This window comes from Notolepis coatsorum (assembly GCF_963971535.1).
Source record: "Notolepis coatsorum genome assembly, chromosome: 1".
Lineage (NCBI taxonomy): Eukaryota > Metazoa > Chordata > Actinopteri > Aulopiformes > Paralepididae > Notolepis > Notolepis coatsorum.
In genome coordinates, this window is record NC_140165.1 from 186,794,316 (window position 1) to 186,808,776 (window position 14,461).

General features: G+C 41.6%; 1 protein-coding gene across 1 annotated transcript in view; it reads left to right on the forward strand.

Moving 5' to 3' along the window:
• arap1 (ArfGAP with RhoGAP domain, ankyrin repeat and PH domain 1) overlaps positions 1-14,461 on the forward strand; it is a 283,086-nt gene that overhangs the window by 241,513 nt on the left and 27,112 nt on the right. Inside the window, 5 exon segments of the mRNA XM_084308436.1 lie at positions 173-226; positions 229-291; positions 294-301; positions 1,371-1,453; positions 4,707-4,766. Of these exon segments, the coding sequence (XP_084164562.1) occupies positions 173-226; positions 229-291; positions 294-301; positions 1,371-1,453; positions 4,707-4,766 (268 nt within the window).

Genomic DNA, 14,461 nt, shown 5'->3' on the forward strand with positions numbered 1-14,461 from the left:
CTATCTGAAGGATAACTACTTATCTCTGATCTTCACACACACACACATACACACACACACACACACACACACACACACACACACACACACACACAAACCTAATATGTCTAAAAGCTCAGTTAATGTATGAATCTGACTTGGTATGTACCAACCCCCGCCTGCAGGCACTAAGTGGATGTGTCCAAACATGGTATGATGAAGTTCCGGGAGGAGAGGAGCATTCTGGGACTGGCCTGACGAGTTTCCACGATCGCTACTTCATCCTGAATACCAACTCTTTGAGGATGTACAAGAAGTCAGGGTGAGAGACATGTACACGCACACACACACGCACACACACACACGCACGCACGCACACACACACACACACACACACACACACATTACACACACACACACACACACACACACACACAGATGGTCACTCACTCAGTTGGTCTCTCCTCTCTCTCTCTGTCTCTCTCACTCTAGTCTGCTCACAGGATATAGACTGTAGGTATAAGCGTGTCACTGGCCGACTATTTCAATCAGAATTATCCTCCCCTTCTGCTATCTGCGACGCTAGGAAGGGCACCATCGCCAGGATGATTGTGATTGGTTTAAAGAAATACAAACAAGCCAGAGTGTTTTCGCCTTATAGCAAAATAATAATAGGTTCAGATAAAAGGTCTGTGACACATAACGTTAAATCCATCCATTCTTGTCAAGAAAGTGGCTTGGTAATTCTTCTAACAAGCTAACCAGTTTAGCCAGTTAACATGTTAGTTTAGCCAGTTAGCACATTAGTTTAGCCAGTTAGCATGCTAATGTTACTGTTTTAAATATACAAACACTCTGCCAGAGTAGCGAGATGGTGACACATTCTGAATAAACAAACAAACTGAATGGTCCAGTTTGATGTCAGAGTAGGTTCTGTCGCTCGCAGAGTTGTCGTAGTTACCTATGACCTCTGATCAACCCGGAACAGGGTCTTAGAGTATTACCTCATCCTAAATACAGTCACCGGTGCCACCTTGTGGCAATGCACACTACAAAGTATGTAGTCACAGCAATCGATATGACAGTAGCACAAATAAGGACACACAGCACTTTGCAATTTGTCATTTGTAAATTTTTATTTGTCATTTGCAAAAACAAAACATAATGGTGGTAATACGGCATACCGTGCTGTTGAGCCTCCCTGAATCACTGCAGGGGAAATTCCTTCACTGAGACTCTGTTTTCATCTCTTCAAACAGAAGAGATGCATGCCTACCTCTCTGTCTGCCTGCCCCTCTGCTTGTCTGCCCTTCTGCCTGCCTACCCGTCTGCCCGTCTGCCTGTCTGTATGTCTGCCGGTCTGTCTAACTCTCTTTTTCTCTCTCTCTCAGAGTAACCGTACAGAACGCGATTGGCCAGTGAAGAACCTGAAGGTTTACCTGGGTGTAAAAAAGAGGCTCCGCCCCCCCACCTGGTGAGAACTCATAACACATTGGGCGCCAGACCCGATGATAGTCGGGTTATCTCACCAGCGGTTGAGCGCCATAACCGAGTATAGTCGGGTTTTCATTGTTTTTTCTTTTATTCGATTTTTTTATTCTGCAATGTCACGGACCTCGGTGTTACCATAGGAAATCATCCTGAGATCCCTAGAGTGCAATACCGGCCGCATCCTGCTAGGTGGCAGTATTGCCCACCCTTTGAAACCTTATTTCACACTGTGTTACATCTAATTTCCTCCGGGCGGAGAATTTTTGTCCAGGTAAGTCTGATCGGTTCACCCGATCACATTGGAAGCCGTCATGGCCCCTCGATGCATGTGTTGTGCCGGATTATGTCGGGGACCCAATGGACACCAATACTGGAAATCGTGATCAGACAATTGGAATATTCTTTTTGGGATACCTCCTAGTAAAGGTAAGGACTATATGACATCAATCCTACTTTGATCCAACAATGATCGATCGCAACGATCATAAGTAATGTATATGTAACTTATGCCGTTGCTGACGATCAAAGCATCAAAAACGTGATGAATATAATGAATATAATATATGATGAAACATAATACCTATTATATACAGTACCTTTGAATTGGAAATAGTAGCGTGTCCAGTAGTGACGTTAAGATTCACCGATTCGCATCGGTGCACCGGCATAAACGTTCAAGATGCGAGTGCATCGGTGGGAAAAGTGCGCATCGGCTACAATTCAGGTTGAACTCGCGATGCATCTGTTGTTAGCGTCCTTTGCATCGGTCAAAACCGATTCATTCATATAATTTCCTCTCACCCACTTCTGTCAGCACTCAGCAGAAGAGACTATCTTTGCTTCGCTACTACGGAAGGCGAGAGCCGCGTCACAGTTATCAACAAGCAGTGGAAGTCGAGACATGAATTGAATTGACCAACTGGCTAACGTTAGCCGGCGTTAGCCGCCCAGCTAACGCTAAACTATCTGACTAACTAACGTGACTCCGCAACACCAGTTCCATTAGTGAGGAAATTGGGGGGGGGGGGGGGGGGTATATTGACGACGCTTGACAACAGGTTCAAAGATAACTTCACATTTATTGGCAATATCGCTTCCTCCAGGTTCCAACTGTGTTGACAAAATGCCATCATGGTGTGGTTAGCTACGGAACATCAGAACGCTCAAACTCAAACGCTCTCTCTCTCTCTCTCTCTCTCTCTCTCTCTCTCTCTCTCTCTCTCTCTCTCTCTCTCTCTCTCTCTACGTTCAATGATTAAAAGTTGATGATAAACATTTAATTTCATTATCTGAAATATTATAAAATCATTAAGTCTGCTATAAGCCATTATCCCTTTGTGTGATTATTATTGTATCACAGTAGTGTGTATATATAAATTGTGTGTGTGTGTTTTTAGCTAAAGTGGATAGAAAACACAGTACTGTGCAAAAGTCTTAGGCACCCCAAGAGTTTTTATATAAATTGTCTTACAGTAGATTATTTTATTTTTAAAGGGGAACTATTTTACTATTTCTTTCACTATTTGGGCACTTTTACACAATTCCTGTGAGTCTATGGAACACCTCTGTAATATATATTTTTTTTGTATTCATTGTTTTGTATTTCTAATCAAGTCCTCAAAAACAGCATTTTTCTACCTTAAGATCTCGAGCTGTTTTGAGCCTGGGCTCCTAAACCACTGCGCCGGGCCTGCTGAGCGTCGTGTTCGCCTGAACATTAACATGCAGCGGTGACTATATGACATCACATATAGGCACATTTTCAAACGACTCAGTTCAGTGAGGGTGAATATTGTGAGAGGAGAATTGGAAGAATGCGCCAATATGAGAATTTTGAGACATAGATCATATTAATATAAGTTCACATAGCTAGGAAACAATGCTAAACACTCAAAAAGGCCATTTATAAGATAGTTCCCCTTTAATAATAATATAAGCTGCATATGAGGAATACAACCAAATCCTCTGTCATACCATAAAATTGTATCATTATTTTGTATCGTGTTGAATCGCATCGTATCGCCCCGAATCGCATTATGTTGAATCGAATCGTATCGTATCTCAACAGGGGTGAATCGTATCGCATCGTATCGCCCGGTGCTTCAAATGTATCGTTAATGTATCGTATCGTTGGCACCGTATCGAGATGCGCATGGCAACGGCCTCAGTGATGGAGATGCACATCCCTGTGTCCAGGCGAGCAACGCAAACCCTTTTAGCAAAATTCACATATTGCTCCATAGCGCCGTTTTCAGGAATTAGCCAGGATCACTCTGAAACTATACAATATTCACCACGGTATAACACGCCAACATATACATGAAAATATTTATTATTTTTGAACGATGGATAGTTAATGTCAAATGAGCCATAGTATTGTCTCCATAGCTATAATATAGAATATAGATATAGCCCTCCAAACACCGCGACGCACAGTGAAAATCCCTATCTCTTACAGCGGTGGCGCAGTAGGTACAAGGATAGCTAAAGCGGCTGGCGCCTAAAGTGTTAATGAATTATGATGTAATAATGAGAGATGTCACCTGGTGAGAACTCTTAATGAATTATGATGTAATAATGAGAGATATCACCTGGTGAGAACTCTTAATGAATTATGATGTAATAATGAGAGATGTCACCTGGTGAGAATGTATAATGAATTATGATTTAATAATGAGAGATGTCACCTGGTGAGAATGTATAATGAATTATGATGTATTAATGAGAGATGTCACCTGGTGAGAACTCTTGATGAATTATGATGTAATAATGAGAGATGTCACTTGTGTCAGTGTATGGCCATTCGGCCACAAAGGACGGCTATGCACTGGTGGTGGAGGAGGCAAATTCTGCTCTACATTGTAAAGAGCTTTGAATGTCATTAATAGACCCTCATTAATAGATCATAATTCAGTTGATCTATTGGTTGAGAGAGTTCTCACCAGGTGACATCTCTCATTATTACATCATAATTATGAGTTATCACCAGGTGACCTCTCTCTCTCTCTCTCTCTCTCTCTCTCTCTCTCTCTCTCTCTCTCTCCTCTCTCTCTCTCTCTCTCTCTCTCTCTCTCTCTCTCTCTCTCTCTCTCTCTCTTTCTCTCTTTCTCTCTTTCTCTCTCTTTCTCTCTCTTTCTCTCTCTTTCTCTCTTTCTCTCTCTCTCTCTCTCTCTCTCTCTCTCTCTCTCTCCTCTCTCTCTCTCTCTCTCTCTCTCTCTCTCTCTCTCTCTATCTAGTTGGGGTCTAACAGTGATCTATGAGAGTGAAAAGCAAGACAAGCCAGAAAGACAACAGTGGTGAGTGACTGACTGACTGACTGACTGACACGGTTAGTGTGTGTGTGCATCTGAATTAGGGAAGCAGGACTTCAGTAATTGACTGTTTTAATTTCATCACTGTCAGTATGTGGAGAAAGAGTAGAGTTTATACATCTGATCAATATCAGTAAACATCAATACATCTGATCAATATCAGTAAACATCAGTTATTTATACATCTGATTAATATCAGTAAACATCAGTTATTTGAATACCAGAACAGTTTTATAAATGTTGATGCGTCTGAATACATCAAATGGTCAGAGAACACCAGCTAACTCTGTGTGTGTGAGCCACAAACCAGGTCACATATGTGTTTGTGTGTGTGTCTGTGTGTAGTGTGACTAAAGCATAATTATGAAAGGTCACCTCCACCCAGGAGGTAAACACACACACACACACACACACACACACACACACACACACATACTCGCATACGGTGCACACCTGTAAGTATGCATTTATACTTGGCTGTGTGTGTTCATGCATGAAGTGTATGTGTGTGTGTATATTTGTGTCTTTTGAGATGCGAGTGTCTATGGCTGCGTTCACACATGTGCTGCAACCCTGAATTTAACTACACATTATCACCCAGAGGGGCTCTTATATGCAAACGCAAATGTGTGAATTATTCAGAGCAGTGTTTACCCTGCCAGCCCCCTGGTCCTAAGTCCCTGTAATGACCCAACTGAATGTGGTCCAACTGTGGGGTTGAATGGTGAATGATTTGTTACGTTAATCATTGTCATGCTGATCATGATTATTATTATGGTTATTGGTAGAGTAATACTAGGTGTAGAGGTAGTACACTAGCAGTAGCTGCTGTGCTAAGTAGAACATAAATAATGGGATTGTAATGTAATATCTGAGGGCGACGCTGAGCCACTGAATCAGATGCTCACGAATGATGATTATTCTAATGTTGAACGTTGGGGCTGTGACCCATCCTTTTCTTATTATTCTAATTTAGAACGTTGGGCTGTGACCCATCCTTTTCTTATTATTCTAATTTAGAACGTTGGGCTGTGACCCATCCTTTTCTTATTATTCTAATTTAGAATGTTGGTGCTGTGATCCATCCTTTTCTTATTATTCTAATTTAGAATGTTGGGGCTGTGACCCATCCTTTTGTTATTATTCTAATGTAGAACATTGGGACTGTGACCCATCCTTTTGTTATTATTCTTTTTTGTAATCAAATCTTTTTATTATTTGATATACTACTTTTTTCCTTCCACATGAAACGAGACAAAACACAATACAGTACTAATAATAATAATAAACAACAATAATAAACAAGACTTCACAGGACAATAACAGCAGTAATAATAATAATAATAACAATAATGACAATAAATTAAAAAAATTTAAATGATAACATTTGTAAAATCAAATGTATTTGCCACAGACATTAAAAAAGAGGTTTATTCCCCCACTCCCACCCCCCCACCTCAGGACCAATACCCCGAACCTGCTCCGCCGCTACTTTCTCAGCCACTGAGGCCCACAATTCAATGTTGGATTCCCTAACTCCAATCACCCGAGCTGTGACCATCTCCATATAAATTACATCCAAGAGTGTCAAAGCCCAATGGACCTGTCTCAAAACCCTGCCCCTTTTCTTGATCCTCCAATCACAACTGTCGCTTACCTCGGACAAACTTGGTTTGTCCGAGGTAAGCGACAGTTGTGATTGGAGGATCAAGAAAAGGGGCAGGGTTTTGAGACAGGTCAATTGATCGCTGTACGTTTTTCGGGTTGTGTTCCACCTCATGGATATACATTTTCTGGCTGCTGTAACTCCCGCTAGAATGAGTATTTTTTTGTTGTATGGAGGCCGGTAATAGGGAGATATAATTTAGGATTAGTGTTGTTGCGGCAAGTGGAATTGGCAGGTTACATATGTGCGATAGTTTTGTTGTTATGGATTTCCAAAAACGAGCCACCGGTGGGCATTCCCAGAACATGTGCATATAAGTGCCAGTGGCCCTCAGAGCGCACGTAGTGCACAGAGAGTCAACCACCAAACCCATAGCACACAGTTTCCTAGGTGTGAGATACGGCCTATGAATATTATTAAAATGTATTTTAGGGCTGACCCCTATTAGTCGAATAGTCGACTAATCGATCGAAAGGAGCCGTAGTCGACTGCCAACCTCTTAGTAGAAAAAATATATATATATACTTGTTTATTTTTTTTTATCATTTTTTCCAAAAGAAAAGAGGCCTAGAAGCGTGGCTAACGCTAATGGCACGCATACCAGCGAGGCTAACTGCCTAAGAAAACAGGCACAGAGGCACTGAAAGAGGATTTCACCCATCTAATGAACACACTAGACTAGACAAATATCAAGATGTATCGATCAGTGGACCAATTGCATGCTTTTGCAGAGGACAAGAAACCTTCCGTCGACTCCTTCAGACATTAAGCACCCCCCACAGCCCAAATGGAATGATAAAAAAAAAATAATAATAATATTAATAATACTTTTTTTTCATAGTCTACTATCGGCTGATTTCGGCCAATCATAGTCGACTATCTAAATCCTTAGTTGGGGACAGCCCTAATGTATTTGTTGGTGATTAGGGTTACGGGAAGCCAATGTGACATTAGTCCAGACATCATCCCAATCAAACTCAGGGTCCAATTCTGGGATGTCCTCTCGCCAAACTATATCTAATGATGTAGATTTGAGTAAGAGTGTATAGAAATCTGAAACAAAACCCCTTGAGGTTGTTCTGTCTCTGATGAGCTTAAAAAAGGGTGTGGATGCAGCGTTTGAGCCCACGAAACCCCATTCATGTTTGATTAATAGACCTGTTTGCTGTATACAAACATACCATGTTCGAGCCAATTAGCAATACCAACGGAGTCACACGACTAAGTTGCCCACTACCTGCACGAGCTGCTGCGCTAAAAAAGTACGACGGGGCTCTATGGCGAAACCATGGCACTCTCCTGACTAAAAGTAGTTTCAAACAAAAACAGCAGCCTGGATGTCATTTAGCCAAATCAGCATGGCTGCGAGTGTGAGTCTTTCACCTTTTACCAGGGGTGCAGTGGTAATTTCAGAAGTGCCTGTACTCTGTTTAAATGACGTCACGCGCGCGCATGCGCATACATGTTCCCTCGCGTGCGCACAGAACAGATGATTATTATGCATAAATAGTAGGAAACATGTTTGTATAGGAAATTACTAGTTTTAGTTTAGTTTTTGTAAATATTGCTTTGAAATAGAGAAGCTGAAAAAGGTAGCAGGATGTAGCCTTCAATATATAAAGAAATTATATTGTCAACAGATATGGTTGAAAAACAAACAATGTTTTAAATGTAATTGTAGATACAATATTGTAGTTACAATTTCTTTAATTGAATTAACTTAAACTAGAAAAGTAAATACAAACTAAATTAACAATGTAACTTACAGTTTACAGAAGGACAGTTTCCTTCTGAAGCACAACTTAAGAAATGTCTCATCCTTCCAGTCAGGACCATTAAGTCACATAGTGAGAGGTTCCACAGCTCAAGCAACCCCCCACCAATTGGTACAGGGTAGAGCCATATGAAATCCGTTTTATTATTTTCCAAATTCCATAACCCCCCCCCCCCCAAGTTCGTTTTTCCCGTTTTAATATTTCAGAATTCTGTATTTTGCTTTTTATGCTCATTTTACCATCAGAAATAGTGTCTAATAAGTGGGAATGAATAAATATCCACAATTGAATAAGATATAACAGTCCAGTTAATGTTTTTAAGTGCTGCAACTCAGAAATACAGTTCAATTTTACACAATATTTTTCAAATACTATTGTGACAAAATAAAAATGCACACAAAATAAAAACACATTTCAAGTGTAAACAATAGATACAGCTAGCTACTACTGACATTATCACAATGACAATGTCAGTAGCCTAGCTATATCTATTATATTGTGATGAAATATAGTAATGCATAATTTAGGCACCTTTAGTTTATTTCGTTTATAAAGGACAGTGTGTACTGACAATCATTTGCATTAAACAAATGGATGGGTGCACCAGATTTAGCTAGAAGCTATCATTTCCATCTATAGTCCTATGTACTGTAACTAGGGCTGTCTTAAATACTTCGAAGCTTCGAAGCTTCGTTCGATGGCACAAGCTTCAAACATTAAAAAAAAAATCAAAGTTAACACTTTGACTGCCAGGGGGCGTCTTTAGACGTCTTTGCTGGCCATGCTAAAGTTGCCGGGGGACGCTGTACGTCGTCTTTATATCAATATTTCAAAAATCTGCGATCGGATTCATAATGTCCCTCCGCTGGCCTGAGATTCACCAGCAGGACCCACTGAGCTCTCTGGCGGTTCAGGAGCGCCATCTGGTGGCCGATCGGCGCAAGCGCTTAACAGGAAGCGCACTAGAGGTTTTGCTAGACGTCCGTATTGCTTCCGGCCACTCGGTACATGTCCCGTGATTCTAGCTCGTCACTCTACATAGCGATCGATTGCCAATAACTCGATAAACAACATGATTTGGACGTATATACCATTATACAAGCTGGAGATGGACCAGGTAATAATATATCCCATAATGATAAAATTTCTACTTGACGATGATCGACCAACGGCGCGCGGAGACTGGGGTGAGTTTCAGCGTGTAACGTTACCGTCTTCGATAATAACTGATATTATCGTAGTGGTGACCGGAGTGCCGGATGTCCCGCGATGATGTCGGGAGTTCGCGACCCTCTCTGCGCCACCCCCCTTCCCCCTGTCTCCGGCTGTCCCTGAGCAACGACCGGAGTGTTGAATGTCCCGTGACTAAGACGGGGAGGACGTGACCCTCTTGCGCCGCCCCTGTGCCTCAAATAGATCCGCTATCAACTCTATCTTTAATCTTTCAAAATGTTCAGTTGCTATCGCTATTAGCTCTATCTTTAATTTTTCAAAATGTACAGTTGCTATTGCATGCACTCATCTGTGTCTCACCACACACATGAGTGCATGCTTACCAACTGTCCGTCTGCAACACTACTATCACCGACATCTAAGAAGGGAGATCCCCCCTTGAACGGCCCTTCTAAGGTTTCTCTCCTCCACATTGCCTGTGGAGCTTTTTTTTCCCTATTGTTAGGTTTTAGTGAGTTTTTCCTTACCTTCGCGTGGGGTATGTCTGGGAGTGCTTGCATTCTTTCATTTATTTGCATTCATCTAAAAAAAATTTTGGACCCTATGGTGTTCTTGTTCTGTTCTTGACTTATTGTTATGTTGTCTTCTTGACTTGTTTAAAGAAGACCTGTACGGCCCATGGGGACATTAACGTGTGTTGTCGGGCCCTATAAATAAATTTGATTTGATTTGATTTGATCAACATTTGACCCACATTAGATGATTGGTATAACGCTGCCCACGGAATTATAAACGCCCCCTCGCCCATCCGGTCAACATCAGATGACGTGTAGTAACTTCTAGAAGTACGTCTAGTTGGAATTTTTTATATCGCGCTGATTGCCATCAAACTGTATTTCATCATCAATATAATGCATTTGGGGCTATATATCACGTTCTGGAGAAAGCTGCAGAAAGAGATGAAAACATACTTATACATTAGACCATACTTTACTATGAATATGTGAATGAAAAAGTTTAACGTTGCTACACAATGAACAATACATATAGGACTTTGAATGGGCCCTAATAATGGCAATGTAGCAATAGAATTTAAAAAGTTATAGCCCTGCAAAGAAGGGGACTTTCTCCATAGACAAATAGCGCTGGCAATCTATGGTATATCATTAATTTAACCTTAGGCAACAAAAAAAAAAAAAAAAAAAATCAATTTTTTTTTTTTTTTTTTTACTTCGATGTGTGTGTGTGTGTGTGTGTGTGTGTGTGTGTGTGTGTGTGTGTGTGTGTGTGTGTGTGTGTGTGTGTGTGTGTGTGTGTGTGTGTGTGTGTGTGTGTGTGTGTGTGTGTGTGTGTGTGTGTGTGTGTGTGTGTGTGTGTGTGTGTGTGTGTGTGAGAGAGTGAGTACTACCCATCCCAGTTAGGACAGCCGAATCCCGTCCAATATTTCGCCGTCGACTAAAGACTCACTTCTTCAACCATTATCTGAAATGATTAAAAAAAAAAAAAAAACTAACCGTGACTAACCTTACTGTCATGCACTTGTCCTAATAAACTAACCTACACTGTAACACGCAACACTTTGATGAACATTGTTACTCAGCTGATAGAGTTGTACCCTTCTTGCTGCCTTGTCGTACAGAACTTGTAAGTCGCTTTGGATAAAAGCGTCAGCTAAATGACTAAATGTAAGTGTGTGTGTGTGTGTGCGCGCGCCTTGTAGAATTCCACACATAAGAAAGAAAGATACTGGGATGAATAAACAAAATAGGAAATAAAATGTAGAAATGCATGCAATACATAAATAAATATGAATCTCCATATATGAAATATAACATTTAGATAAGGTGCTACTGAGATGTTTTGGTGAGTTCTTTGTTTTTTTGTGGAAGTTGCCCTTCTTAAAAATGATTCACTGATAATTGGTCTGTAGTGGAGTCTACAAGGTCTACATTGCCGGACCATGTAGAATCCGGACCTTGTAGACTGACATAATTCTGTGCATACAGTAGTTTAGTCTACACAGGCCATATTTCAAATAATCAAAATCTTACTTCATTCATCTTAAACATTCTTGATTTGGGGGATTGGTAGTTCCCATGAAATCTGAAGTTGTTCAAACGACAACAGCGATCCACCTTGAATTAAATCACACAGCCGAGTGAAACCTTGTTGGATGCATCACAGTCACGAAAGGGGCTACTTAATTAATTAATCCAACCCACTTTATTTATAGAGCACATTTAAAAACAACAAAGTTTACGAAAGTGCTGTACAAGTCACACAACATAAGATAAAAAAAATATATATATATATAAAAAAAAAAATAAAACAAAATTTTTTTCGAAGCTTCTAATTAAAATCGAAGCTCGGCCCCGAAGCTTCGATTGCCAAAAAAAGCTTCGAAGGTCAGCCCTAACTGTAACGTTACATAGCTATTTACGTTTATTTAGTTTATAAAGGACAGTGTGTAATGACAATCGTTTGCATTAAACAAATGGATGGGTGCACTAGATTTAGCTAGAAGCTATCATTTCCATCTATAGTCCTATGTACTGTAACGTTACATAGCTATTTAAGTTTATTTAGTTTATAAAGGACAGTGTGTAATGACAATCGTTTGCATTAAACAAATGGATGGGTGCACCAGATTTAGCAAGAAGCTATCATTTCCATCTATAGTCCTATGTACTGTAACGTTAGCTATTTAATCACAATAGTGTTGTACATGTTTTTGCGGGTCCAGTCCACGGAACGTTGACGGAATTAGCAAAACACCTTATCGCCGGAGGCATAAAAGTCATTAGGATACTGCTCTGCTCTGAATTTAGGGCTTATTGCGGAATTTCTTAGCTTCTTGACGACGTTAACACAGAAGCAGCCAGACGGCAGACGCTTGAACACTGCTGTGTTGTGTGTAACACGCAGCGGTCCCCGGTCATGTTTGCTTTGCACCAAACGTTCCACCCAAAAACGGAATTTCAGTCCAGATTAGGCCAAATTCTGCAATATTCCACGTTTTGCAGTTGATTCCATTTTTATTGGTAGATTCTGTGAACGCGGATTTCATATGGCTCTAGTACAGGGCTTGCATTTTGGTTTTGCACTTCTCGTTCTTTGTTATGCTATTGATATACTATTGTTATGCAAAGACTAGGTGATAGGTGAGTACCGGTACTTTGCGCACGGCGCGACGAGTCGAGTGAAAGTTGTGAACGCATTTTTGTGTGCATGTGCGTGCGCGTGCTTCTGCTCAGAAAAGTGGTGGAACGGCGTGGTGCCGCGTGGCATGAGCAACATTGAGCACTGCACCTCTGCCTTTTACATATAGCTTTGGCATGGATTGATCGCTAGCATGGCTAACAAATGCAAATGTATTGTAGTCTGCCCCGTTGTTCTGACCAGGATTACGTTCCTTTTGCCCCCTTGATGCGCGTGCACACTGAGTCTGACATGGACAGTGAACAGGTCTATAGAACTTTGCCGGGCCAAATAAAAATACATCGCGGGCCTGATGTGACCTGCGTGCCGCCTATTGGGAACCCCTGATTTAGAGCGTTGGTGCTGTGACCCATCCTCTTATTATAATAATTTAGAAGGTTTATACAGTCATTTCTTTTTTTTTATCCACTTTTTCTCCCATTTTTCTATATTTTCTCCCATCCCAATTTCGTATCATCCAATTCAACCCTCCCCTGTCACGAACGCTGTTTCTTGCCTCCCACAAGCCAGCTGCAATGTGGACTAAGTCATACATAGCACAAGTCCCCTCCGGTACTTGAGGTAACAGCAGTCGCATCTTTTCACCTGCGCAGCTCGATCTCTCAGTGGCGAGGAGTAACGCGTGGGAGGCTCACGCTGCCCCCGACACTTCCTGATTCTACTGCGCAGGCGCACCAACCGACCTGTAGGAGTCACTGTCCACAACGCCCGATCCCCACCCATCAGTTTCCCACCCCCTAATACGGCCAATGTGTATTAGTATGAACGACCAGCTAAACTGAAAGCAATGTAGAGCACTGGGCTCGAACAGGCGAGTCCAGCGTCTCCGCATTCGTGGCGAGCGCCTTGCCCACTACGCCACGTAGCCGCCCCGTTTATACAGTCATTTCTAATGCATTGTTCTCTGGTTATATTCACATTAATGGGAGACTTGGGAGTATTAAAACCCAACACTACTTGAAGCCTTAACAACAGAAGATCACACTGACTGTTGTGAAGGATCAGATTAAACCGAATATATATATTTATTTATGGATATATATTTAATAGTATTTGTATATTGTTTGATATCCCCTGTATATTCCTTGTACAATATGCACTGAATATCCCTTTAGTCTACTAACAGCCCATAATAGTTTCATTCTACCATTGGACGAGAACCTGGCGCCAGCAGCCATGCCCCTTGGTTCAAGTTCAATCGTGCCGACAAACATGTCGTTACAAGCCTGGTTCCGCGTAGGAATACGTCTGGCGAAATACGAATGGTACTATTTGTTCACAGCGCATATATATATGGCGCAAGTAAAGTAGAACTTTCTTTTAGTCCATTAGTCCTTTACCCTCCAACCTAGTAACAGACGCGAAGCCTCACCCACGACGCACGTGTGGTGCAGTATGGCCTACTTGGCCTCAGAATAGGCATTGAGACATCGTGTGGATTAATAGTTGAATTGTCATAGTTTGGCACTATACCGTCGAGTGGGACGTATTTCTATTAAGTTAATAATAGTCTATTATGTATGGTGCATCGTTCGGTTAGAGTTAGAAAGTGAGCAGTACCCCCATCGTTCCTGACGTTATCTGGAGTCTTAACCAGGCTGGGCAGACCACGTGTGGTGCTTGCATCCGAGGAGCTCCGGGCCAGGACGAGTGGACCTGTACATTGGATTACTTTACCCGGACGACGGCGAGCCTTCCACGGCTTGGATTATCTACATGCTTTGGGTGCTTTGATTATTCCATGGATAACGGCCAACACTGCTGAGTGTTGGAACTACCCCCCGGAGAGGAGTCCAGGTGAGACGGCGCTCTACCCCGAGTGAGGTCGCCTCACGTCTCTTCGTTGT